This window comes from Lepisosteus platostomus, chromosome 3 (assembly GCF_059453375.1).
Source record: "Lepisosteus platostomus isolate fLepPlt1 chromosome 3, fLepPlt1.hap1, whole genome shotgun sequence".
Lineage (NCBI taxonomy): Eukaryota > Metazoa > Chordata > Actinopteri > Semionotiformes > Lepisosteidae > Lepisosteus > Lepisosteus platostomus.
In genome coordinates this window covers 57,097,606-57,123,222 of record NC_142613.1, presented here as the reverse complement: position 1 = coordinate 57,123,222, position 25,617 = coordinate 57,097,606, and the positions used below count along the sequence as shown (strand labels likewise).

General features: G+C 40.0%; 1 protein-coding gene across 1 annotated transcript in view; it reads left to right on the top strand.

Moving 5' to 3' along the window:
- The window catches only part of atad2b (ATPase family AAA domain containing 2B), a 98,333-nt gene that overhangs the window by 26,758 nt on the left and 45,958 nt on the right, over window positions 1-25,617 (top strand). The window contains exons 17-24 of the mRNA XM_088626146.1: window positions 267-408; window positions 3,034-3,220; window positions 8,589-8,774; window positions 12,842-12,977; window positions 16,660-16,856; window positions 18,732-18,891; window positions 22,147-22,269; window positions 23,490-23,618. Of these exons, the coding sequence (XP_088482272.1) occupies window positions 267-408; window positions 3,034-3,220; window positions 8,589-8,774; window positions 12,842-12,977; window positions 16,660-16,856; window positions 18,732-18,891; window positions 22,147-22,269; window positions 23,490-23,618 (1,260 nt within the window). The remainder of the gene's footprint in view (window positions 1-266; window positions 409-3,033; window positions 3,221-8,588; window positions 8,775-12,841; window positions 12,978-16,659; window positions 16,857-18,731; window positions 18,892-22,146; window positions 22,270-23,489; window positions 23,619-25,617) is intronic.

Below are 25,617 nucleotides of genomic sequence, written 5' to 3'. Positions count from 1 at the left end.
CCTCAGCTTCGTGTGGAGAGTGGCGGACAAGCTCCCTGCGGTGGCTGTGTTCGTAGGTTTCCTGCATGTGATCACTGTAACAAAAGAGATTGCTGTGTCAAACAGAAGGACAGCTGTCTTTTAGATGTTTTTTTCCTTCCTTATGTCTAGCATGAGATATTTTATTGAGGTATGCCCATTGCAAGTTAAGTGTTGAGCAACACTATTTCTAAAGGCGTATCACTTATGTGGGTCCATGTTAGCCTATAACACATTTTCTTTCATAGATCTTGTTAGTGAACTGTTGGACGATGACTTAGACAGCGATGATGACAACGATGGTGCTCCATCTATTTTTGATAACCCCTCGCATTTAGGATCTCCAAAGAAACAGCCATCCGCAAATAAACCTTTCCTTCATTTTACAATGTGAGTATGTCTCCTGCCACAGTTGTCTGGTTCCTTGGTCTTGCTGTGCTATTTGCTGATACAGTAGGTCTCTAGGAGTACTGTCACAAGATGAGGCCATTTCTTTTCATCTAGTACATTTGAGTCCAAAGATCTCATCGAGTTGTTTGTATCTGATGGAACATGTCAGGGTAGTTTGTTCTGTTCTCCCACAGTCATTTGGGTAAAATAGTGTCTCCGGTTTTCAGTTTTAAATGCACTGGAACCTCTGGTTTGTCTTTCACTGAAGAATATACTGGGCAGATTTTCTTAGTGCCTTTGAGGATTTTGATATGCACACTTTTTCCAGCACAGTCAGTGAATGTTTAAACAAAGTATTCAATGTAAACATGAAGAAGTACAATTGTTTGTATGTCATTTGTTTAACAAAATTATGTATATCTACTATTTTGAAGATCAGATCCCATTTTAGGAGCAAGTGCTGCAGGAATACAGATACTTCCAAAGGGTTCACAAATTTTGTTTTACCACTGTACTTGTACATTGCACTATTTTAATTTTACATCCCTTGAATTTAGTTCTATGCTTTTACTTATCCTAACATTTTTTAACCTTTTTATTGCTTTACATTGTCTAGAGAAAGTTTATGATATAAGAACATAAGACTTTCAGATTATTTATTACTGAATGTTTGAGCCCTTCTGTAGTGCTTTCTGCTGCATTTTGCACCTGGAAAGACAAAATGCACATTTTAGGTATGTGAGGTTTGAGTGTTGAGCAAATTTGAGAGCACTGAGCAGATTTTATTAAGCCTCTTTAAAAAAAAAAAAAAATCACGATATGGGTTGTTTGGTATGGATCTCTAAAGTATTTTTACAGACTAAGAATGTGAGTGATGAGGCATCCAAGTAGCTCAAAGGGTAAAGAGGACATCCATCAATTTTCTAATCTGCTCATCCAGTACAGAGTTACAGAGTGAGCTGGAACCTAACCTGGCAAGCAGTGGGCACAAGGCGGGATATACCCCGGACAGGATGCCAGTCCATCGCAGGACACCTACAGCCTCAAACCTGTACACACTCACACCAGGGCCAATTATTCAGGCGCCAGTTAACCTACCAGTATGTCTTTGGACCTTAGGAAAACACCGGAGAAGTGCTGAATAAAATGTGGGCCCTGTAGTCCAGAGGTGACTGGTCTGAATATTGATTATTGGTTATTAGTGTCCTCGCTAGTGCAGGAGCGAGCTCGCTGACTTGGCAGGCACTTCTGATATTTCATGTCATTCCTGGGGAATCTGGGGAAGTCCTTCCTGCGTCGGGCTATCTTCGCTCATGGCTCTGTGGCTCCTGCTGTGTGAGAAGGGAAGAAAGGGATGGACAAGCAGGGTCCATGTTGCCCACAGGTCACCAGTGCTAGCGCAAGGGCGCTGTGGCGACCCAAGCTGATTTAAACTTGGGAGCTTCTAGGGGAAAGGTGACAAAACGAAATGTTAAAAAAAATGTAATGTACACTACGCACATTATATGGCCTGATTGCCTAAGCTATAAACTAGTTGATATTGAATAGAGCTTCAGGGAAGAGTATTTCTAGAGGAAAGGAAGAGATGAGAAGTATTTTCTGCGATGGGAGTGTTCCAGGAAAAGCCCTCTCTTGATTTCTTTGTGTTTGTTAATGACAGCAGCACTCAAGACGTTGACAACGCAAGTGTTTTCTGTGTGTACATCAGAATAGGACAGGAAACATAACCTTAATATATTGTAAATGCTTGAATATTCTGAGCATTAACTTGTAATTGGTCTTAACAAATTACCCTTGTACAGTAGGACACAATTTCCTGCTGAGTAAACAAATTGCCATCACCAATCTGCTCTCATGGTACAATTACATATAGAGCAGTATATACATACTTTATGCTGTGTGACAGTTTCAGGTTTTGTCTTAATCTGCGTGAGACACATCTGTTGCGTGGACCACCTGCACTGTATTCTCGCAGAAAAACCTGGAGAGGAGTGTGAGGCCAGCAGCAGGTTTAATTTACACGTGGACGCAGCCTCTGTTATAGCCATTACTTCCCTGTTAGGTCATCATACTGCACATTAGGCTCATTGTATTCACAACTAATATTTACAGTGCCTATAGAAAGCCTACTTTACAAAGTAATGCACTTTGTGATCTAACAACCTGAAATCGAGATCACAATATATATTTTTTTATTTACATTTTGTGTTAATAAATCACACAGCCTTCAAGTGAAATAAACATGCTCAGATATGAAAAGGAACGGCAACAAATAACTAGGAAAAGGTGTTGATGGAAATGCCTGTTGCTTGAATTGCTGCCATAATTCAAGCAACGTTGGACAAAGCAAAGTAGGACATTCAGATGTGGCCATGTTTGCCCATTTCTCCCTATAGAACGTTTCATGCTTCCTGTGTCCCAGGAAAACAGGCTGTTCTCTTCAAGCCTGTATCGATCTGTGTATTCCGCAGTCTTGAGAACACGTTTGGTGCGCTCCAAGGTGCCGCTGCCTCACTGCACACGCTGTGGTGGCTCCACACCATGATTAGGCATGTGCTGATCTTGGGACGGTAGGAAGAGAGTTTCTCAGAGAGGTTCTCTGTTTTTCTCCCTCCCCTCCTGCAGGTCTGCTTATCACCAGCCAACCTCTTACCGCCCACGGCTTCTGCTTGCCGGCGACAGGGGCTCAGGTCAGAGCACACACCTGGCTCCAGCCGCCCTGCACAGCCTGGAGAAGTTCTCGGTGCACAGACTAGACCTGCCCACACTGTATTCCGTCAGTGCCAAAACCCCCGAAGAGTCCTGCGCTCAGGTAAAAGCCGGGAGGCAGTGGGATGAGGACAGACGTGTGATGCTGAATCGAGCCAGTTCATGTACAGAGCCTGAGTGTTCAGTAGTGATGATACTCGGGCTAGGTTATGTTAAGGATAAGCGTAAACACTACGGTGCAGCAGTATTTGTAGTTGTTTAGTACGCTGATCATAAGGAAATATTGAATATTTTGACTGCCACCTAATCTGAAATGATACCAACTACTTTAACAAATATTTTGAAATTGTTCATGTAGGACTTTGTATGACATTTTCATGAATGTGCTGTAAAGCTTAGTGTGAATAGTTGCCAAAGAAGTATTTAATAAGCAATACATTTTAATAAGCTAATCAAATACCAGTTTTTTCTTAAATCTTTATTTTTGTAGCCCTGGCTTTTTTTCCCATTAATGTGACCTACTGACAAGGAAGACTATTTATTTCTGAGCTATATGATAATGCTTCTGGATTAAGAAGCAGAGTTTAAATTCTTTAACTTGTTAGTAACAGCCCAGGATTGTGATCATCTGTATTTCTGTGATCGAACAACCCCACCTAGTGACTATAGTTGGTACAGTCGTGAATGTGAAAATATACAGATCTCTAAATGAGGAAGCAACACAGACTTCTGGCTGTATACACAGTCTCCATAAGGTGGTGTTTCACCAGGTATACAGAAACCAATTTTGTTCTACATGTGAAGGATAGGATGTAAAAACTAGGAACCTCCACTTGACTCTTTGTACTGAAGAGAGAGAAGGAAACTTAGTAATGTGCATACAGATCATGCTGCCAAGTATTTTCTGGTATGTGGATAACTTATAATTAGTTCTTCAGATTTCAAGCAAAATGTTTTTTTCCTTATGTAAAATAGATTGTGATTTTCCCGTGCTTCAAAAATGTAACTGTTAAGATGCTCTACGGGATTTTTTTTTAGCCTCCTTTCAATGCATTTTTAAAATGTAGTGAGTAGTCCCTCACAGTTGGCCATCAGTAACAGACCAGTAACAACATTGAGTAGAAAAGTAAAATGTTTACCGTTAACTGGAAGTATACGAAGTGCCGAAACGGAGAACTTGTTGGTTTAGATAAAATAATTGAGAATTATCTTGAGTATGAACAGTGCCAACCTCGCACTTTATTGACTTAATGTCTTCCACCTGAGATGCAGCACCTTATTTATAAAACGTTTCCAAAAAACACTTGCACACACCCAGTTGATACAGCACTTCAGTCCATGTTAAAACGTTGAAATGTTGTGTTCTGGAATATAGTAGTTGTCTTCCCCAGTTTTAATGCGGTCGCTGGTGAGCAGAGTTTCAACTTAAGGAAATAAGTTTTTATTGTGATATTTACAATCAAAATTAAAATGGATTAAGTGAGCAGGGGATTTTGGAGGGAACATTGGAAACTGGTTACTCCCACTTTTGTGTAAAAGTCACGTGTGTGAGGCAGGTTTAAGTGTGATGAAGTAATGAGATGCTGCCCCTATTACTCGGTGATTATACCAGAAGTAGAACGTCTCAGCATAGGGGGAGAGGGGAGTGTAACAGCTAATGAAAGTGGGGTTAATGGTGCTCAAGCCCTTAGGAAGAACTCCTGAATATCCCTGCGGTTGTTCAAGGGAAGGGAGGTGGGGACAGATGTGTTTTAATTCCCTGAAGCCAAGCCTAGCCAGTTTATTGGGATTTAAGGTAAATTCAGTGTAGTACACAATATCTGTTGTCAACCCCAGTAATAAAACAGTAAATTTGCAGAATACTTGGCCTCTTAGACAAATTCAGCATTTTTTGTAGAGACTGAATTGTGTACATTTGCCACATTTGATGTGTTTGCTGTAACTGTGAAATGTACTCGTTTTATTCTGCTCTCCTGAAAATGTGACAACGAAAATAACTTGCACAATTTCAGAAATTAACTCTCTTTGGATATTTGCACATCTGAATTACAATTAACTCTTAATGGTAGAGAATTCCCAGTGATATCGCTCATCATGTAGTTACATGTTTTTTTAATCAGACTGCAGTTTGGAGGTGCAGAAATGTTAGAATTTATGCAATTTATTGCATTCCCTTAAGTATCGCTCCTAAGCTTTTTTTGTGATTTTTCCAGAGCTGTTATTTCATTAATTTATTTGCAAATGTAATTAATTTACGTAGGTGACATTGGTAATCTAGAGTACTGATGTTTAATTAAAAACTGCTGCTGTAGGCTTGCTGCAAATATTACTAATCTTTCACTTATGTTCTCACCTTTGGAGTTTTTCATAAACATTTATTTGACTTGACTAGATTTAACACTCTTGAAAGTCTTAACATTCATTTAATTTAAAAATAATCCATTATTCCTTTTCTCCATGAGTTGTTCAGATTTCAAAGTGCCATATTGGCCTTATTTAATTTAGTCTATGTAAGATGGGGCACTAATTTTATATTTTGGTAAGTCCTAACGCTTCTCCTTAAGGCACCTTTCACTATCTTGAATAGATTGAAAGTTTAATCTTCCAGAAGTGCTGATGCCATCTGAAGCAGTGTTAAAAAACATGCTTGCAAGTAGTACTCTTTTACTCATGCTGAAAAGAGAAGAAATAAAACACAATGTTTCGGCAGTGGAGCCTTCCAAAGAAGGCTCCACAGCCGAAACGTTGTTTTCTTTCTTCTCTTTTCAGCATGGAATAAACCTTTACTTGTTCCTTTGCAGCCTATGCATGCTAACGCAGCTACTCACCTGCACTACTCTTTTTCTCATTACTGATGCAATTTGATTCATGTTTAAAGGGCAATATTTCACCTTTACCGCTCTGGAAAAAAAATCACAGAGGATTCCAAGTAATCCGACAAACATGCATTTCAGTCATAAACCTCAAGGTGTCTGTCTAGTTTTGGTGAAACTTGCTACAATCAACATATCAACTCTTGGTGCCCTATGAAAAAATTATAGACGATTATTGACGTTCTTCAGCAGATATATGTGGAGATAATGCTTAAGTTGAGACTTGCTGTTTTAGGGAAAATGCATGAGCTAACAAAAGAGAACCATTTTATTTGTCAGATCTTGTACAGCAACTCCAGCCTGCATACTGACAGCAATAATTTGTACTTCTTGTAAATTATCTCTAGACCAAAGTAACTAGAAGACTGTAACAGACAATTAGTAGTGTGAATCACAGAAAACATGAGTCATTTTGTTTTTTTCAAGGAAGAAATAACATGAGAGACAAAAGAACCATACCTGAATGCAGTATTTTTTATTTAACACTAGCATTACTGCTTATGCCCTAGAAATACTTTCTAGTCAGAATGGCTTGATTTCTTTAGAAAGCACGCCCTTAACAAGAGCCCAGATATTTCATTTTGTGATGTATGTCTTTGAAAGGCAAAAGTCTCAAAACTGATCTGACCAAGCTTTTATGGTTTTCAAAGTCCACAGTTATTATTGTGAGAAAACTGTTTATGCCATTAACTTGTATGCTATCTTTAACTTTTTTGCCCTCTCTTTGTTCAACCCCATTCCATCTGAATCTATTCAGTCAACCCTGCCAGAATAATTTCACCAGTGTGGAGCAGTGGTGAGGGTGTGGGACTCGTAACTGGAAGGTTTGGGTTTGAGCCAGTGCTGTTGTAGCCTTGATTAAGGTACTTCGCCAAAGTGTTCCAGTAAAATTCCCAGCTGCAATGGGTGCAAATGTATGTAAAAGTGGCAACCAAATACATTAGAAAGAGCACAATATTTCTTAACAACAGTTATAAACTTATTGCATTAACATGCTGTATTTTCTGGAACTTCATTTTTAAGACTCTCCAGATTTCTCTGGAATGCATTGAAATTCTCCTTGGTTCTAGAATAGTGGTGCTCAAGGTATGTGAAATCACCACAAAGAAGATTTTTTTTTCCTATTTAATGGTTCAGTGACGTTTAATATCCCATGTTGCAGACACCCTAAAAAGAAAAGTTTTAGAAATTCTTCAGTAAAAGTGTCTTACGGTGCTGTAGAAAAAAAATAAAGCAGTTGTAATTTAGTGGGTTCCCACCTTTTAAGACTGAACCCCCTCTGATGTGTAATGTGTATAATGTGTACCCCCTGTCCCTCTGTCTATATACACATGTACATACACACAGAGGTAAAAAATGCCTATCGACATATTCTGTCGATAAGCATTAAAGCTCTGGGTTGTTTTTAGATTTTTGCGAGAGCCTTGTTTTGTTTTTGCTGTTAGAAAACCAGTGTAATCTTGTGTCCCACTCCCTCTTTCTGGCAATAGGTGTCTACAGTTTTATTCCCTCATATTGGCTCAGCTCTCAAAGCAGTTTCTTCTGTATAACATAATTTTAGAAAGTTGTCCACTATAAATATTTTTTTAAGTGCCTGTTTGTTGATGCAGGGCACTGTCATTTTTTTGTTGGTGATTTCAGAAGTACTGGACTTAGGACAACCACTGCGGAACCGAAAATTAAAGTGATTTTAACGACAAAAAACACTGATTTTCTAAAAGATTTAGACCTCAACACTTAAGAGATATCGGGCTGTATGAGTGGGTTGCCTTGGCTGCTTATTTCTCTGTCCTCAACCCTTGAGATGTGATGGGGTTAATGTGTAATTCATGAGCAGTCGACAGAAGATGGGTTGACAAAACTTTACCAAATCAATTTTTTATGTGCACAACTGTGATGGACTTGCTTCGGGACTGAAAAGAGCATGGTGACTGAGCGCCAGTGACCCCAGCAGGGGAGCCAAGACTAGTAGATCCCCTGTCATGTTTGGTGCTTGCCCACCAGTATGGGAAGCTTTATTGTAGATCTAAACACCTGCAGCTTTTGATAACCTGAGCATTTGGCACTTGTGTCCCCTGTAAAGCTGTTCTAAATGTTTGCACGTACTGTATTTTGAGACTAACATCATTACTTCCTTTATTGTCACAGAAGGGATATTTGCTTTATAGGCAGGTAAAAGATACAACACCTTACATAATACATTTAACACAAACATGAACCCCTTAATAAAAAAAAGTGTTTTATACATATTGTGATAAATCTTCATTATGTTCCCTTCTTGGATGCATACCTCCAAGGTTATCCAGGTGACCTTATAAATGACGTCTAGAAATGACATTTATGACATGTAAATGCCTGTGTGGAGCTTTCATTTATAAAAGAGACCTATATAGGTATGGAATGACATAGGAACAGGTGGAGGTCTTTCCTCATCTATTTTGTGCAGGAGTGTTGGGGCAGTGCCTTGGGATTTTTAAAAGAACCAGGTCTTTGTTCTGCTAGTTCTCTGAATGCCCCTTCCAGACCTTGGCTGCCGTCCATGCTGCGGTTTGCTGTCCTTCCCTAACGCCTGCCCTGTGTTTGCGTGGCGTCTTCTAGGTGTTCCGTGAAGCGCGGAGGACGGTGCCCAGCGTGGTGTACATGCCCCACGTTAGCGACTGGTGGGAGGCCATCAACGACACGGTGCGGACCACCTTCCTCACCCTCCTGCAGGATGTCCCCTCCTTCTGTCCCGTCCTCGTCCTGGCTACCTCGGAAACACCCTATGCGGCGCTCCCGGAGGAGGTAAGAGCGTCTCTTTCGCGCTCCTCGTCTTTTTGTTTTCAGCCCCTCTCGGTGCTCTTTTTCAGTCCTCCTTTTTCTTTTGATTTTTTTTTTCCCCCTCCCGCCCAATCGCAGCACCATACCTCAATGGCTTCACTTTAAATCTCTGCGAGGAATTATTAAAGACGCGAGCAACGAAAATAAAAGAGCCTCATTTCCATATACGGCTGGCTGCCTGTGTTTCATCCCTCCGGCTTCCCCTAGAGTTCCCACCAGCCCCTCCGCCTGCTAGCACCTCCTACTGTGCGGCGCAGTGGGGGAGCTGCTGGCGGCCGGCCCACCGTTGGCGCCTGTCAGCTGCAGCTGCTTGATCATTGCAGTGCTGGAGGATGATAAGTGAGGGGTGTCTGCCTTTGTCTTTGTCTCTCCCAGGGCGCCTTCTTTAAAGGTGTGAATTTTTTAGCAGCACATGCACTTTTGGTGTATAAATTCTGCCGGCATTACCTTTCACGTGAAGGACGACCTTCTGCAGGGCTGGTCAAGAATGATTTTATGTGTGTCGACTGGAGGCCTTATATTTTAGAAACGGGCTTGCTCAGCATCAGTAGAACTTTTCTGAAAATGTTAACTTGTTGGTAAAGTTTTTAAGCATTTTGCTCCTTTGCATTTATGGTATTGTGCCAATTTTTGCCATGGTTTCAGAGAATTGTGCAGTCCATTGTGCTCTAAAACTTTAAACAGAACAAAAAAAACATCAGATGAGTTTAATTTTATGTTTCCTGTGAACAGACGGATTGCATTGGATTATCAGCAAAGATCTCTGGATCAGTTGCCAAATTACTACTAAATGGGCTGGATGGACGGAGTGGCTTACTCTTGTTTGTAACCTTTCTTAAGCAGAAGAGTAGTCTGTCTCTATCTTAACATGATTTGATTGGCGTGTGCAAACCATAACGTGGCTCCAAAAGCCTTGTTAATGAGTAATTTCTCACCTTTCAACACATCAATATGTGTTTGATTAATTACAGGCCAGGTGCACGTAGGAGTATTTTAATATCTGTCCTCAAATTTAACGTGATGTTTATTACCTTTATAAGGAGAAGGATTGTGCAGTGATAGGAAAATGAGGTCAACACTTCTCCAAAAAAAATACCATACACACGGTGCATGATGTTATAGGGTTTACCAGAGGTATTATGCTACAAATGGAGAGGATGCAGATCTGGAGAAGTAACATCAATGGAGATGTTTGATTTAAAATCATACAAATTGCTCAAAACTTGTCTATTGGATAGAATAGACTGCTTATCTGTCTGAACATAATAACATAAAGGCTGCAAATGAGTGGAAACCATTTAGCCCATCTAGTTTGTGGGGCTGCTGATAATACATTGATCCGATGATCTCATCCAAGGCTGTGTGAAAGACAGAAGTGAGTGTACAGCTCTCAGAAGAAAGGTGGTCTTACCTTATTCAAGGCGTCTTGCTCTTGTGTACCGCATAACTGCTGTGTTTTAGAAACATGATTCAAAACTACCTTCATCTTCAGGGCCATTAACTTCTGAAGCTTATGCAGGTGAGAGTGAAAGGCGTAACCTAGACGAAAGGACAGCGTGTGCACAGTACTTGCCACCTTGATGCCCTTCCATTAGAGAGAACAGGCATGTCCTCTAAATCATCATGAGATGCCTTAATTTCCCCCGTTGCCCATGCAGTTCGAGTGTGTGAAACCCACTTGTCGCGGCCCAGAGAATGTTTCTCCCATTCGCCTCTCCAAGGCTCAAAATGTGACACAGTTGTCTTTTGTCCAATAGTCTTTCAGTATGGTTACTGTGGTATTCATTTTCTTTGGCTCGTTCTGAAAGCCTATCGTGCGGGATGTTGTATCCACATTTCTGTTTTTGAAATATAAAAATGGTAACACCACACTATGTTTCTGACATTGAAATCACGTTGTGTTAAACACAATTGATGGATGTTGGCGAGATGAAGAAAAATGAAACATTGAATGGGTAGTGCGGCAGTAAAAAGGAAAGAACTCAGCCAAGACGTGTGATGATAATCTCAGAAATACTAATTCTTACAATAACTTTCAGGTGTAAAATACAAGGACGGATACTAAAGGAATTTGTGTAGATGAAAGGAGGAAAAATTTAACCAAAGAAGCAGTGATGATAATACGTTTAGACAACTTAGTTCCTTGTGCAGGTACCCAGGAGAGCTTGGCTAAAAATGTTGGTAAAAAAAAGTGCATGTATCAGATGGGAAAATCTTTTGACTTTTTAGGAAATTTGTAATTTAGCGCTTTTAACAACAACAACACTTTTTGTGTACTTCAGTTAAGAAGCCAATTTTGAAGCAAAAAATACCTTTTTCAGCTTTAACGTAAATGATAAAAATATATTTGTGACCACTATGAGATGGCTGGTTTATTATTACAAATTCCTGCTTTTTACGCAGTGTTTATATACTTCTGGAAACTACTCAAGGGGGGTGTTAATTCAGTTTATTAGTGCCCCCCGCCCTGAGATATATATTTTAAAAATCATTATTTTGTTTTTCACCTGTGAAGATCAGGCAGTTTTTTTCTGTACTGGAAATCCATTAAAAGAAGTACAGTGTGGCAGAACCCTCAGTACAGCAAAGGGTGGCTGATTTCTGTGAAGCAGCGAGGCCTCACTAGGGAATCCCAGTTCATAAAGACACACTGTACTAGAGAGAACACTGACAGCACTACCGCTGTGAGATGCCTGTGGCTCTGCGTTAGGGAGGTGTGACAGCTGCCAATCAGTTCTAATTATTCTGTTGTTTATGAATATTAAAGCATTTCCAAACATATTTTTGATTAGTGAGCGTTTTGGAGCGGGGGCATGAACCTCTATCCTTGATGTCGTTGAAGATTCATGGTGTACAAAACCCGATACTGTCAAGACTGTCAAAAAATATTGTATTGTACTACCAATGCTTCCTTATGCTCTGTGGAACTAGGCCACCTTGTTAAACGGAATGACCTGTTTAATAACTTATAAGTTAAACTGCAGGGTGAATTTGGAGGTTGAATTTGCATATTGAGTTTAATTTCTTTATTTCTCAAGAACCTTTTAACTTTGATTTTCTGCTAAGATAAAATGCAAAGTGCATTCGAGGGCTAAGACAACACTTGATAAATTGGTCCCAAGGAGCCTGGATATGTTTTTTTTTTCAGCTTTTTGAGGGGTGTTTTTGTTTCTGTCTCGGAGATTTAAATGCTGTGGCTTATTGATGCAGATCCAATAATCCAGTTCTGATTCCAGTCCCTTGATCAGTTTTAACTAAACTAATTACCCGATGTCTTCTCTGGAAAAACAGATGTGTCCTTATTAACTATTAAATGCAGCAGGCAGGGAAAAAAACAAGAAAACTAGCCAGAGTGATGGGATGAGAAAATGAACTCTGTTTAATGAAAAGAGGAGCTGTAGAAAACGGCTGTAAATATTAAAACTGTAATTTTGGTGTGATGTATAAAGACCTTATATGTAAGCTACGGGCAATACTAAAATGTATTGCTTAGTTCTACTTTTAAATGATTGGTTGTGGTTGCTTAAAAAGATAGGTCCCATATCTTTATATCTCTACAGTGTCTGCTAATGTTATCTAGTAACATATAATAGTCTTTGCATACCTTACTACCTTGTTAGTTTTACCAGAATCTATAACAATATAATCTATATACCAATATCTGTAATATATCTATATCAATATAACTTATATATATATAACAATATTTGGATATCTTTAACAATCCTGGGTCTGGAGGACTGGTGTGTCTGCAGGTTTTCATTCCAGCTCATTTCTTAACTACCTAAATCATATCGGTGTTCCAAATACACTGATGACATAAGCATTTGAGCACTTACTCCTTGGATATTCCCTCTGTTTGTTCAGTTTGTTTGTTCTGTTTGTCCAATTCTTAGTTTACGTACAAGCATTGACTTGGATGCCTATTGCCTGCTGTTTGAGATAATAAACCTCTTGGATGAAACAAGACCCTCACTGATATGTTTTCTTATTCTTTTACAAACTGGTATACTATAACTTTTTTTTTTCAGGTGAAATGTATCTTCAGGAACAGCTATGGAGAAGTTGTAAATCTGAAGAGGCCCAGTGAGGAGGACAGAAGAAAGTTCTTCCAAGACTTGATTCTCGTTCAGGCAGCGAGACCTCCTGCACGCAGGAAAAAAGCAGGTAGGGTGAGACTCGGAAGCAGGGCCTTGTGACAGAAGGCTGCTCTCCTGGACACCTACCCTTAGCATTGCTATATTTAGCTAACATTGAATGAGCTAATGTTGCTCCTGGGACAGAGGAAGTAAATAGCATCACAAACACTTATGAATAACAACTGTAGTAAGCGGACATTAACACAATACTAAATGACGGATTCAGATCTCCCCTGCTTGGACATTGAATATTTCTTAACTGCACCATTTTCCGTTTCTTATTCCTTTTCCCAAAACAAAATCCCACTGACTATGAAGTCAAAATGTGGACAAAAACCTGACTGACAAGTGTCTGCAGGGAAAAACTGAAGAGAGTAAAGACAAGTGTAAGCTTTAGTTTTTGTGATTTGGGCAATAGTATCTTTTCTTTGTCATAGGGGGACCACCATTGCATTCTTAGTAAGGGGTATAGATTCCTCTTTTTTTTGTCCATGAAAGAGTAAGAACTGGTGAAAATGAATCAGGTTCTTGTAGTGGATGGTGGTCTTGGACAATTGAGAAACAGACCTTTATATTGCAGTCACTGTATGACATTGTGTTGAACAGAAACTATAGCCAAATAAAGTTATACAGGCTATCCAAGACAATTTAAAAGTTATGATACCTAGGGTGAAAATTGTGCCTCGAGGCATAAACTTCCTAAGCCACCACAATACCTCAGAAGTGTAAGACTGTTTGCGTTTGCTGTTTCATCTGGTGTAGCACCTTTTGGGAACTTTGTTTTATATTTGCATTTGGACACATGCTGTTCCACTGAACTTTTTCTCCTCTGTCAGCTATTGCAACCTGCCAAGCTTTTACTCTCCTGCTCATGTTTATTCTCTTGGAAAGTGTCAGTGACTTTAAAATCACGCTTGTCACTTGAACATATTAGCAAGCGTGCCAAGTCTCCATTTTTTTAAATGTAATTTTATGGTTGATTGGGTAATATTTAAAAGAACTTCACACTCCTCGAGAAGCCGTCACCTCACTGGCCTCGTGCTCTCTGGAAACGCAGCTCAAGTCATGTGTAGAATCTCCCAGAAAGGAACAGTGAACAGAATTAAACTAATGCTCTCGTGATTAGCCTAAAAGGCAGCGCTGAGCTCTAGCAAGGAAAGTTTTGTCTTGAATAACCCCGGGCTAGGCAGTGATGGGATTTCATTTGGCAGAGTACTGAGCCTAAGAAAGGCTTTGAAAGTTATTAAATAAAACTGGTCTAAATTTGTTCAACAAACTGCATCTGTGGAAGTTATTTAGATCAAAGGCCCTTGATGACCAACCATTCAGTTGTTCATTAAGAATATTTAGGGACAAATGTTTTAATAGAGCAATTATGAATTAAAACACATGTTCCTGGCCTTTAGCACTTCACTGTTGTGTTTTGAAATGCCGCAGTTAGGATGGCAATAACTTTTTCATTTGCTTGGCTTTCAAAATCTCTTCAGTGTTGCAAAAGGCCTAGCAATCTCAATTTGCACTGGCCATTTTGTTGAACTGGGCAGGAACCAAAAGCTGTAAGCAGTCTGGCAGTAGTTGTGATCCAAGTTGAGCCAGGAGTGAGGGTAACGTGTCAATCTGTCATAAAGTCATTGAAAGAGAAAAAACACTGTGGTTTGTTTTTGGGGTTGATAAGGGCATGAACATCTAAAGAAACTGTTTTAAGTGGCAGACACAAAAGTAAAAACAGATTTTAATTAATCCTTTTGAAATGGACAGGTATCACATGACCTCCGATGTATTAAATATATGAATTGCCTGATGAGAAAGCCTTTACGTGTTCCAGTTTGAAAGGACCAACGGGTCAACGACAAACTGTTTTCCAACTGGGTCAGGTCAAACCGTGAATATCCTGAAAAGCGCTGGTGGTAAAGTGGGACTTGAGGTCTTTGTGAGGTGAGAGGAAACAGGTGCACCTTGAGAAAACTCACATAGCGACAGAGAACATGCAGGCTTCTTACAAAAGGTGCTGTGATTCAGAACTGAATCCTGGAACCAAGAGTGGTGAGGCAGTGGTGAGGCAGCAATGCTAACTGCAGTGCCACAGTGCTGCCCTGTATTTGACAGATCAGTTGCACTGATATTGTTCTTTCTTTAAATAGGCAGTCAATGATCGCATTTGTCAGAAATAGTGGCAGCTGCAGCATGCAATGTTCTCTTGGCCAGATCAGATAAATTTCATAAAAATGCACAGTGTGAGGTAATCATACTCATTATCACTGAAATGTAGTGTGCAAATTGAAACTCCCTGACACCATCAGCAGCAGGTCTTATCTTGCAATGAGTATGCTTTAATAAGAGAGTTAATTTAATCTTTCAGCCTCAAACATTTTAGAAGAATTTGGGAAACTGTTTGAGATTAATATTTTAACTTTGCATTTTCTGACACTTAGCTTGGTGTCTGAGCATGTCTCTCATAATACTTTCAAAAATTGAACTTAAAAAATGTTGGCATATTGCATCTTGTCACACTTACATCGGAAAGGATCACTTAATATTGCCAGTTTGATACAACTGAGGAATTCTAAGCATTTTCATTTTTGCTGAAGGTCTGTTTAACCTCTTGCCATTGAGGCCCTTCATATCTACTAATCTCATCAGGTCTTTTCTTGCTCATTCAGCATTCACAACTTTGATTGGCTGTTTGTTCCTCTTCCTTACTCACTCAGACCTCTCTGTGAGAAAACAGATTCCTGAATTCACTTTCAGTTCTTTCCTGTTTGTTCTTTTCTGGGACTCGTCTCTGCTGACTTTAGGAGCAGAGGTTAGGGCTGTGTTTTTTTAAAATCCCTTTCAAGATGTTGAATGCCTCCATCAAATCTCCCCATAGGTTTCTTTGTTTTCAGCAAAAGAGAGTCTGTTCTTTTAACTTGTCTGAATATGACAGAGCTCTTAGTTCTGGGAATGCTCTGATTGGTCTTTTTTGCAGTCCTTGCTTGGAAGGCCACACAGTGTCAGTATAACACTGTGCTTCATTCCCTGACTGTGCACTTCTCTGGCCATCTGGTGACAAGTTGAAAGTTCGTATAGTTAACCAGTTACCTCTCTTTAGTTAAAAAAGGGGGCAGAATATAATGAGTATACCTCATATCTGTAAGCATAGACCTGAAGCTTGTGAGTTCAGTCTGTTTAAGAAGAACAGAGAGGCACACGGTATCTGTTCCAGCTGTGTCACTTTTGGAAAATTGTCTTTTCTGAAATGGAGCTATAGTATTACGCATTTTATTAGTCTTACTCGCGATAACTAAAAGGATGGTTTCTGTGGAGACTTTACAGTGTTTCAGTGCTGTTTGTTGAGCAAATGACCTAGTTTGAAGAGTGCTTGTGGTTCAGATATGAGGCTTTGAAGAAATTTATATTGAAGAATTAATTTTTGTTATACCCGCCTGATTTTGGAGTCTGCAGTTGTATGTTTTCAACGTATCAACATGCCGCTTTGGACCGCATAACATCTGCATTAACACACGTTGCTCAGTCAGTGTCGTGGATGCACGCTCGCTCTTAATTGAACTTTACTGCAGAACACTTCAGCGGCTCAAAAATGATCTCTTCTTGATGCAGGAAAATGATCTGCAGGAGAGGTGATAGCAGACGTAGGTGTGATCTTGTGAGCTTGCGGAATGTGCTTCTGCTGTGCTGGCGATTTTAACGTTTGAACTGCCCCCACTCAGCTCTGCAGGCGCTGGAGGAGCTGGTGCCCGCCGAGCCCCAGCCGCCTCGCCAGCTGTCCCAGGAGGAGCAGAAGAGGCTGGAGGACCAGGAGGAGAACACGCTGCGGGAGCTGCGGCTCTTTCTCAGGGACGTCACCAAGCGATTAGCCACTGACAAGCGCTTCAGCATCTTCAGCAAGCCTGTGGACATCGAGGAGGTGGTCGGCCGTTCTCGTGGCAGCTGCTAGTCGGGGCTTGAATTGAATCTGAATCTGGTTTTTGTCTTTGATCAGGGGAGGCTCATTTAAACATATTTTGAACTGGTTCAAGTAGGTAGCTGCGTCAGCACGCGTAGGCTGCAAAGGAACAAGCAAAGGTTTATTCCATGCTGAAAAGAGAACACGTTGCATTTCTTTTCTTCTCTCTTCAGCATGATATTTGAACTGGTTCGGTTTGATTGTTGCAGCAAGCGAAGCGAAATTGTCCATAGTGTAACACGGTTGGTCCCTCATAAGTTTGTGTCTGGGTTGAGAAGCTGATTGTTTCACATTATTTGTAATTGGCCCACAGTTGATAGGAGATGCCAATCAATAGGCTTTGAATCTGTTTGTCTCATTTCGTTCTTCCTATAATTTAATTCAGCTTTGAATGTGTCTTTTGAGCTTTGGTTATTTTGCCATGCATTATACAAAAGATCGACTTGGAAATATTATCTCAGAATTAAATATCCTTTTATCTGGATTCTGTCAGAGGCGCAGAAGCTCAGGGCTCCAATAGTTTGTAAAATGTAGAATACGGATAGTGTTACTCATCTTCATTATGACAAAAGGGGTTTGTTGTTGAAAATAAACACTGAAATTTTCAATCCCGTTTAGATCACTCTGAACTTGTTTTGTGGTTTATGGCTTGGTTGTATATCACATAGCGGCCTATGATGAAGCTTCCTGAGGAGCAGTAGTTAAGAGTTGTAGACATGTAACTGGAAGGTTGTTTATACATCTGCACAAGCCTAGTTGTTTAAATAAGTATAAATGTTTGGACAAGGAAGATAAAACGTTTACAAGTAATAGGAGGCAATTTGGCCCATCCAGCCCATATTAACTACCAATAACATAACATCACTTTATTAGCCCTATACAATTTCTTGCATTAGACAATTTGTCTTTTCGCATACCCCAGCTTGCTCTCCATGACACACAGACACAGACAGGGAGAGAAGCTTGTCTGTTCGTCTTTTTGCATACTCCAGCTTGCTCTCCATGAGACACAGACACAGACAGGGAGAGAAGCTTGGGGTCAGAGTGCAGGGTCAGCCATTGTACGGTGCAGGATTCCTCTGAATTCCTCCATTTTCCACAGAGCCACTGCTCCGCCCCAATAGTTAGTAGTTAATTGATCAAAGGATCTCTTCCAGCTTCCAGCTAATAGTATCAGTACACTTTATACTGCAATTGTTTAGTGTAGCATGTTCTTTAATTCATGTAATTTATAATTTGAAGCTCTTGACCACACAAGGGAGAAGAGGAAGCACAGGCAAACTCTTCTGACCCTCCTACCTTCAAGCCACTGATCTTTTAGATGTCACAGGCACTGCACTGCCCCCTACTGGAGGTTCAGTGAGTCTTGGACAAGAGGTGCTTTCCTCCCTGGCAGAACTGCAGACCTGCAAGTGTAGGTCAGTGTTTGTAATGTGTCCTAGTCACAGTCTGCTAGTGACATGATTCAGGCTTGAACCTGTGGTCCTAGAACTTGGTCTGCTCTTGGGTCAGTGCCCTTACCAGTTCAGCCACAAGTTATTGGTGCAGTTTTGTAGATCTGAGTTGGTGCTTTGGGGCTGACGATTTTGTTGACCCTGCACTGATGTCCAATTTATGTGCCTTTGCTTTCTGTTTTATGCTGGCTAGCAATGTATTCTATGCATGACAGCTGGAAAGGGAGCAGTGAATCTTTCTCAATATGTATTGCTTCTACTGTAGATCAGTCAAAATACTTAAACATGTTCAACTGTAAAGGTGAAGCACACTTGACCTGGTTCTTATTCCAGTGCTGTGTTTTTTTCTGCCTCTATTTACAATGTGATGTCTCTTTTCTAGGTGTCAGATTACCTTGAAGTTATCAGACAGCCAATGGACTTGTCAACGATAATGACCAAAATCGACACCTACAAATACCTTACTGTGAAGGACTTTCTGGCTGATGTTGACCTAATTTGTAGCAACGCTCTAGAATATAATCCAGACAAAGATCCTGGAGGTAAGGACACTGGCAGGTGACATGCAGGCTAGAGGACACTTGTCAGCACAAACATTTTAAGACCTTTAACACGTCAAATCTTTATATAAATATTATATTTATAGATTAATTACTGCTGTCTCTTTTGAGATGTATACATCAACATATATCACAAACCTTACAGTCTTAACATTGTTTGCAAGGGTTTTGTTTGCTGTTTCAAGGAGCTTTTTTAAGAGTATCTGTGTGTGCTGCTGTTTTAATGGCCTCATTAGGGTGGGTGCCTTAGATCGATGAACCATTCATAAGAACATAAAGTGAAAATGAGAGAAGGCCATTCGGCCCATCTGGCCTGTTTGGTTGTTAGTAGCTTATTGATCCAAGGATCTCATACAGCTGTTTTTTTGAAGGAAGCCAAAGTGTCAGCTTCAAACACATGACTGGGCAGCTTGGCTTCATATTTGCCAGGGCTGTGTTCCAGTGGGTTTAGTTTTGTTCACTTATTAGCTGGAGATTTAATGATTTAAAGATTTATAGTTAGTTATGAACATTTATATAGTTCATTAAGCATTCATTGGCGGTGAACTAAAAATTATAAGTTGAATGGCTCACAAATTTTGGTAGTGGTTAAAAGTATAAATGAAGTGTGTGCGTGCCTTGGCACAAGTGCAAGCAGACAGGTTTATTGTTTGCTTAAGTAATATTTGTCCCTATTATAATAAAGTACTGGGCTCTGGACAGCACTCGTATACAGGTAGTCTTCGACTTACAGTGCACGCAAGTTACGAGCACTCGCTCTTACCATGGCTGTCCCCTTAATCGTAGTACTGTACATTTTGTTTTGTGTCCTGGTGTTTGGTGGTAACGTCTAATATTGATGACATCATCAGCCTGTGCAACACCGTGCTGCCGCATGTTATTGTTTGGGTGCTTAACATGCAAATGCCTAGGAAGCAAAAAAGTGAGTGTTCTGGTGGTGCCCATAGGAAAAAACGAAAGCAAAAGACAATAGTTTAGAAATTAAAGTGAACATAATAGTGCAGTATGAAAATGGAAAATCGGTATCAACAGTCACACGAGACTTTGGCATTTCTCAATCGACAATATCCACTATATTAAAGGACAAGGAAAGAATCTGTGAAGCAGTGAAAGGATCAGCGCCTATGAAAGCCACAGTAATAACGAAAAAAAGACAAGGTCCTATTCATTAAATGGAGAAATTATTAGTGACTTGGATGGAAGATCAGATCCAAAAGTGTATGCTTTTAAGCCTTCTAGCCATACAGCCTAATATAAAATTAGTAAAGAAAATAACAAAGCCGTATTACACAATGTAGCGTTTATGCATGTTAATTCTTTATGTATCCGTATGGTTTGTATAGTATCGCAATACACACGATCGACTTACGATGAAATCAACTTACGATGGGGTCGTTGGAACCTAACCCTGTTGTAAGTCGAGGACTACCTATGCTAAGAATTTGATATTTGAAGTTGAGTTAAAATTGCAAAAAAAGAACGTGCATCAACGTTTGTGCTAAAAGACAATTTTTTGATGCCGATACACCCACAGATACAACCAAGCCCCATGTGAGTAATGAAGATTGTCTTGTTGCTGATAGTATGATTGCTGGCATCTGTGAGGAGTTGTCTGGAGAATTAGATGTCGAATTTCAACTATTGACAGACCAGAGAAACCAGGATGCTGGGTCTATGACTTACCAGTTACATCCTGCAAGGCTGAGGGTCCAGTCAGCCTAGGATCGTCAACATCAGTCTTGACTCATCTGCCTGTTTTTAGGCTGCTGTTGCTATACTGTGAGAAATCCCATTAAATTGTTCTGTGTTCTTAGAGGTCAATGAGAAATAACATGTTGACAGTTGAGATTGGTTGAGTGTTTTAATTGATGATGATTTCCATGTGATGGACCTGAAAAACGATGATGCACAGGGAACATTGTGCTGACTGTTGGTGCTGCTTAATCAGGGTGGGTCTGTGGAGGTGTGAAGAAGGAATCTTTTTTTAACCCAAAGATTGATGGCAGTCTTACTGCTCAGTGACGCTTTGAAATCATCAAGTCAACAATTATTCTGTTCCTGCAAGCCAGTCCAAAAGTGTCAGGTTTTAAGCAGCGCAGTGCGATGCACGAAGTGCTGGGATTGCAATGGGATGGCTATCGGGCAAAGAGTGTTGAGGTTTTGCTGTTGTCATTGTTAGTTCCGAGCTGAGTCTAATAGAGCATATGTGAAACCAACATTGTTGGCATCATCAACAGGAGATAACTGCCACCAGCTAACTTTCACTGTTTTTGTAGTGTAACCTTTAACTGCAGTTCCCAGAAAGAGTGATAGAACAGGACACAGTGATAGAGTGATAGAACAGCCCCATGTTGAACTTGAACTTTATTGCCATATGTAACCGGTCCATGTACTGGTACAATGGAATTCTTACTTACAGAAAGTCTCTCGATTGTTAAAACAAGTGTAAAAACACAAAGTCCAGACAGTGCATCAAGACAATAGACAAACAACCAATAGACAATGTACAAGCAAACAAGTAAACAGTTTGAATGTAAACAATGCAGACATGTAAACAATGACTGGAGACGTGCAATAAATAAGAAATCATAATGAGGGTCTAGGGTCTCATCAGGTCAATGCTGCTAGGATTCTCAGGGGAGCATTCTTCAGTTTGATAGAAAAACTTTTCATTCTAGAACTTTCTCCTAGTCGTGTGATCTGTATTGCTGTTCAGATTTTCTGTGATTTTGTTTGATGCTGGAGTTTAAAATATTTGATGAAAACCTTAAGAACTGGGTGTTGCATTTATTTTGTGCATTAGGATGTCTTCAGAGATCTCCTGTACCGTCTCAGAACCTAGCCATTACTTACCTCTTACTGATGGAATATCTTATTTACTTCAAATTAAAGGCATCAAAACCGAATGATCTTAATGCTTTCTGTCAGTAGAATTTAAAAGCTATCTATAAGAATATAAACTCTGTTTATTCAACCTTGTATTTGAAGTATTTTTCTATTGTCTTTCTCAAAGGAATAGGGATTTAACATTTCAGAGAGAATTTCTTCTTCTTTAATTATATCTGTAGAAGACAATGTTGCAAACAAAGAGAAAATGAATAATAATTAAAAAAATACACCATGAGCAAAAAAATATGGGCAAACAGCTCCCATTACACAAGTTTCTCTATAACAGAAAGCAGAGAATTTATCTGAAGGAGAGGGAGAACAAAATACAAAACTGGTTTCTCCTTGCAGATAAAATAATCCGGCACAGAGCCTGTACCCTGAAGGACACAGCACATGCAATGTTTGCAGCTGAACTCGATCCAGAATTTAATCGAATGTGTGAAGAAATCAAGGAATCGAGGAGGAAGAGGGGTAAGTGATTTTTAAGATAAATATCTTTATTTCCCTACACCAATATGGCCTATTACCCCAAAAATATTTTTGAAAGGTTTGGTACCATAATCAGTTGAGCCGCTGAGTATAATTTTGTGACTTAAGAAGAAAAAAAGTTATTTCACTCTTTGCAGTTCTTTATTTTGCCTTTTCCCACTGAAGCAAAGTTAAACAGTTAGGGGTTTAAAACAAGAATGAAAAGATGTGGGTGTCTGTGCAAAAGAGTGGGACATTCTCCTTGTTCTCAAGGGCTGCAGTGTGTCCACATTCTTCATCTCAAGTCAGACACCAGAAAACAATGAATATTAAAGTCATATCTGAGACTGTACATGTTTTGACTGTGAAGGATTAGGGACCTTCTCAGTTTCTTTGCAATGAGGCACACATTTGGAATCGTCACATTTTGAAACCGTATATATCTGATAACTCATTCTGTTTCTATATTGACTCTCATATTTCAGGACTGCAGTTTGACCAGCTTTTTAATGGCTTCATAAAGCTTTTATTGATGGTATCTAATGCACTGTAACAGATGGGGATGCTAATGGTATGAGACTATTTCTACAGACTCGTGTAAAATGGGTTGTGTATTTTCAAGCATGCACTGTTGGGTTTGATGTTTTGGAACAGTTTGGATGGTAGGTTTGAAGTATATTTCACACAGTGCAAATTGTGCTCATGCACATGAACACACTTGTGCCTGTGGATAAGAAGTTCATTCACGCTGGTACTTCATAGCTTGAAAAGCCTGTAACTGACCAGGCTGTTAAATGACTAGGACAATTTTTCTGTTAGTGCAGACCATATAGCTTCTGAGCACATATACCTATAATGTATGACTTAAGCCTTGTTTGGCATGTGTTCGATTTTGATGCATTAGGCATGCTTTCTGTGTATTTTCTAAATAAGGATTTGGGTTCTGAATTACCTTTCTGTGCGTCTTTAGTCAAATCAATTTGGACTAAACCTCTGAAGCTAGAATTGAAGTTTTTAGAGCTGGAACTTCAAAGCTGCTTTGTAACCCGCAAGGTAACCTGCTGAGTTGTTTTTAACCCTGCTGTCTGCCCCTGGTTGAACTGGGGCACGCGAGTGTCTCTGCAGGCCGAGCCAGCCTGCCTTTCGTGCTGTTGTGGAGTGCGCACACCACAGAGTGTGTTCATGCCGTTATGGAAATGGAGTTGCTTATCTTGTGTATGCAGGCTTTCAGACGACAGCACAACAAACGAATCCTCCCAGTGCTGCAGCCAAGAGGCCTGGCATTGGTGCTGAAGAGGCAGCTCGGAGCGCACAAGGAAGCGCAGCAGAAGGCCTGTCAACCAAGTGCAATAGTGAGTACTGGAACAGTGACATGAGCCAGTGAGACTTAACGGGGCGCATTTTCATACGGGGCTGTGTTGGATTTTTATTTTCAATATCGGGTGTCTTTTGAATCTTACTCCTCCCCCCCCACACACACTCCTTTCTTTCCACCCCCAGAAAGGAAAAGCAGACAGAAACAAACCAAAGAAGATAAACAAGGCTAGGCTGTCTTGTGGACAGCAGCCAATTAATTATGTGGTGCTGAAATGTTTTCTTCCTTGTTTGAGATGCTATTGTGAAGTCTTGAGGAATACAATATGTTATCCCATTATGGGGGCTTCTATTTTGTGTTTTAGAAAGATAATCATGGAGAATATCACAGAGGGCTCTCATGCAACCCATACCACCAAGGCAGCTGGCTGGTACACTAGCTGATAGGGAGACTTACAAAGTAGCGTCGGAAGAATATGTATGTGTTTGTTTTCCCAAGAGACAATAAGACGGACACTGTAGCTCAATACCAGCCCATCTATAAGTGCTGTTACCTTTAAAGGGGAACAGATATTTTAAGCACTACTCCTGTTTCCAGATCCATTGACTTTAATGTTGGTTCTGCTTTCTGTAGAAAAAGCTTTGAGTCAGGTGTTTCTTAATTATCCTTCATTTCCTTGTATAGCTTGTGCAAGTTGCATTGTGGTACTGAGTTTTGCCCTATCAGAGACCACTAAAAATCACTATCATTGCTCTGTTGGATCTGGGTTCTTTTAGTTGTACGTGGGTGAAAAATTTCAGCGCAGAAGCTAGAGGTAGATTAGAGACTGGAATGCATTTGAGCATGAAGAGTTGGATTATTCTGCATCTTACCTCTATCTTTATGGTGTGTTTTCTGTCTTCAGCTGTGCTCTATTTCCTTATCTCCTGCTCCCCTGTTAGGTTTGTGCTTTGTGTGCAGTATTTGCCTCTTTGAACAGGAAGTGGTAAACTCTAGCTGTGATTTTAAATTTATAAAAAAAAAAAGATGAAGATTAGATTCATGTGAGGGCTTTTGTTGCTTGTTTAAAAGAGTTGCCTTTTAAAAGAGTTGCTTCCATAGTGAAATGGCATTGAGTCATAGAAAAATGCCTGTGAGAGACCTCCGTTGAGCACCAAATCATGCTGTATTGAACAAAGCAGAAATAAAACAGTGTTTCTGAGTTTTATTCAGGAAAAACGTAATCACATCTGAAAAGCCAAGGTAGGTGTTGATGTTCATGAGGTTAAATTACTGAAAATTGTTTTCTTAATTCTTAGCAGATGATCGGGTGTAAAAGTAGTTGCTCTTGGGAGAGCAAGTGTAGAGTGAAAATCAGCAAAACCTTGATCAACCACAAGGTGGCGCATGTCTCTCATGAGACTTCTTGTGTAAGCTGGCACAGCGTACCTCTCGGTTACCATTCCTGTGAAGTGTGCTCTTGATGGTAAAATGCACACTTGACTTGGGAGATGAACGAGATCCTATTTGCTGTAATAAACAGCTCTGGAAGAAAGGATGCGCGACAGAATGCAAGCGCTGCTTTTATCACGCTTTCCTTTTGCAGATAAAAAAGAAGCATACTATGCTGCCTCTTCGAATTGAAATGTAACCAAACAGGATGAAAACAGGAGTGGAAAAACCCCAGGGCTCTCTATTTGCTCCTCTAAAGTGATGGAAGATAACTTACAAACGGGTCTTCTGTATGAAACTTCTGTTACTGTGCACTGATACATGAAAAGAAGTATGTTTGCAGTCTGTGACTTGAAATCGGTCTGCCTATGTTTGTATTGTTTTAGTGTCATTTTGAAGCATCTTTATAGTTCTCGTCACAGCATTAATTGATGTCAGTTTCTCTATTTCCATTCTCTTAAGCTAGAGAAGAAATGAATGCAACTGGCTGCATGTCTCAAGTAATAAGTCAGCGTTAGCTGTATTGTCTTGATCCCTTAACAGTGTGAATGCTAAATTGAGAGTTCATTGAACCTCTAAGTCTTTTATTGAAGAGTTGTGGTTGA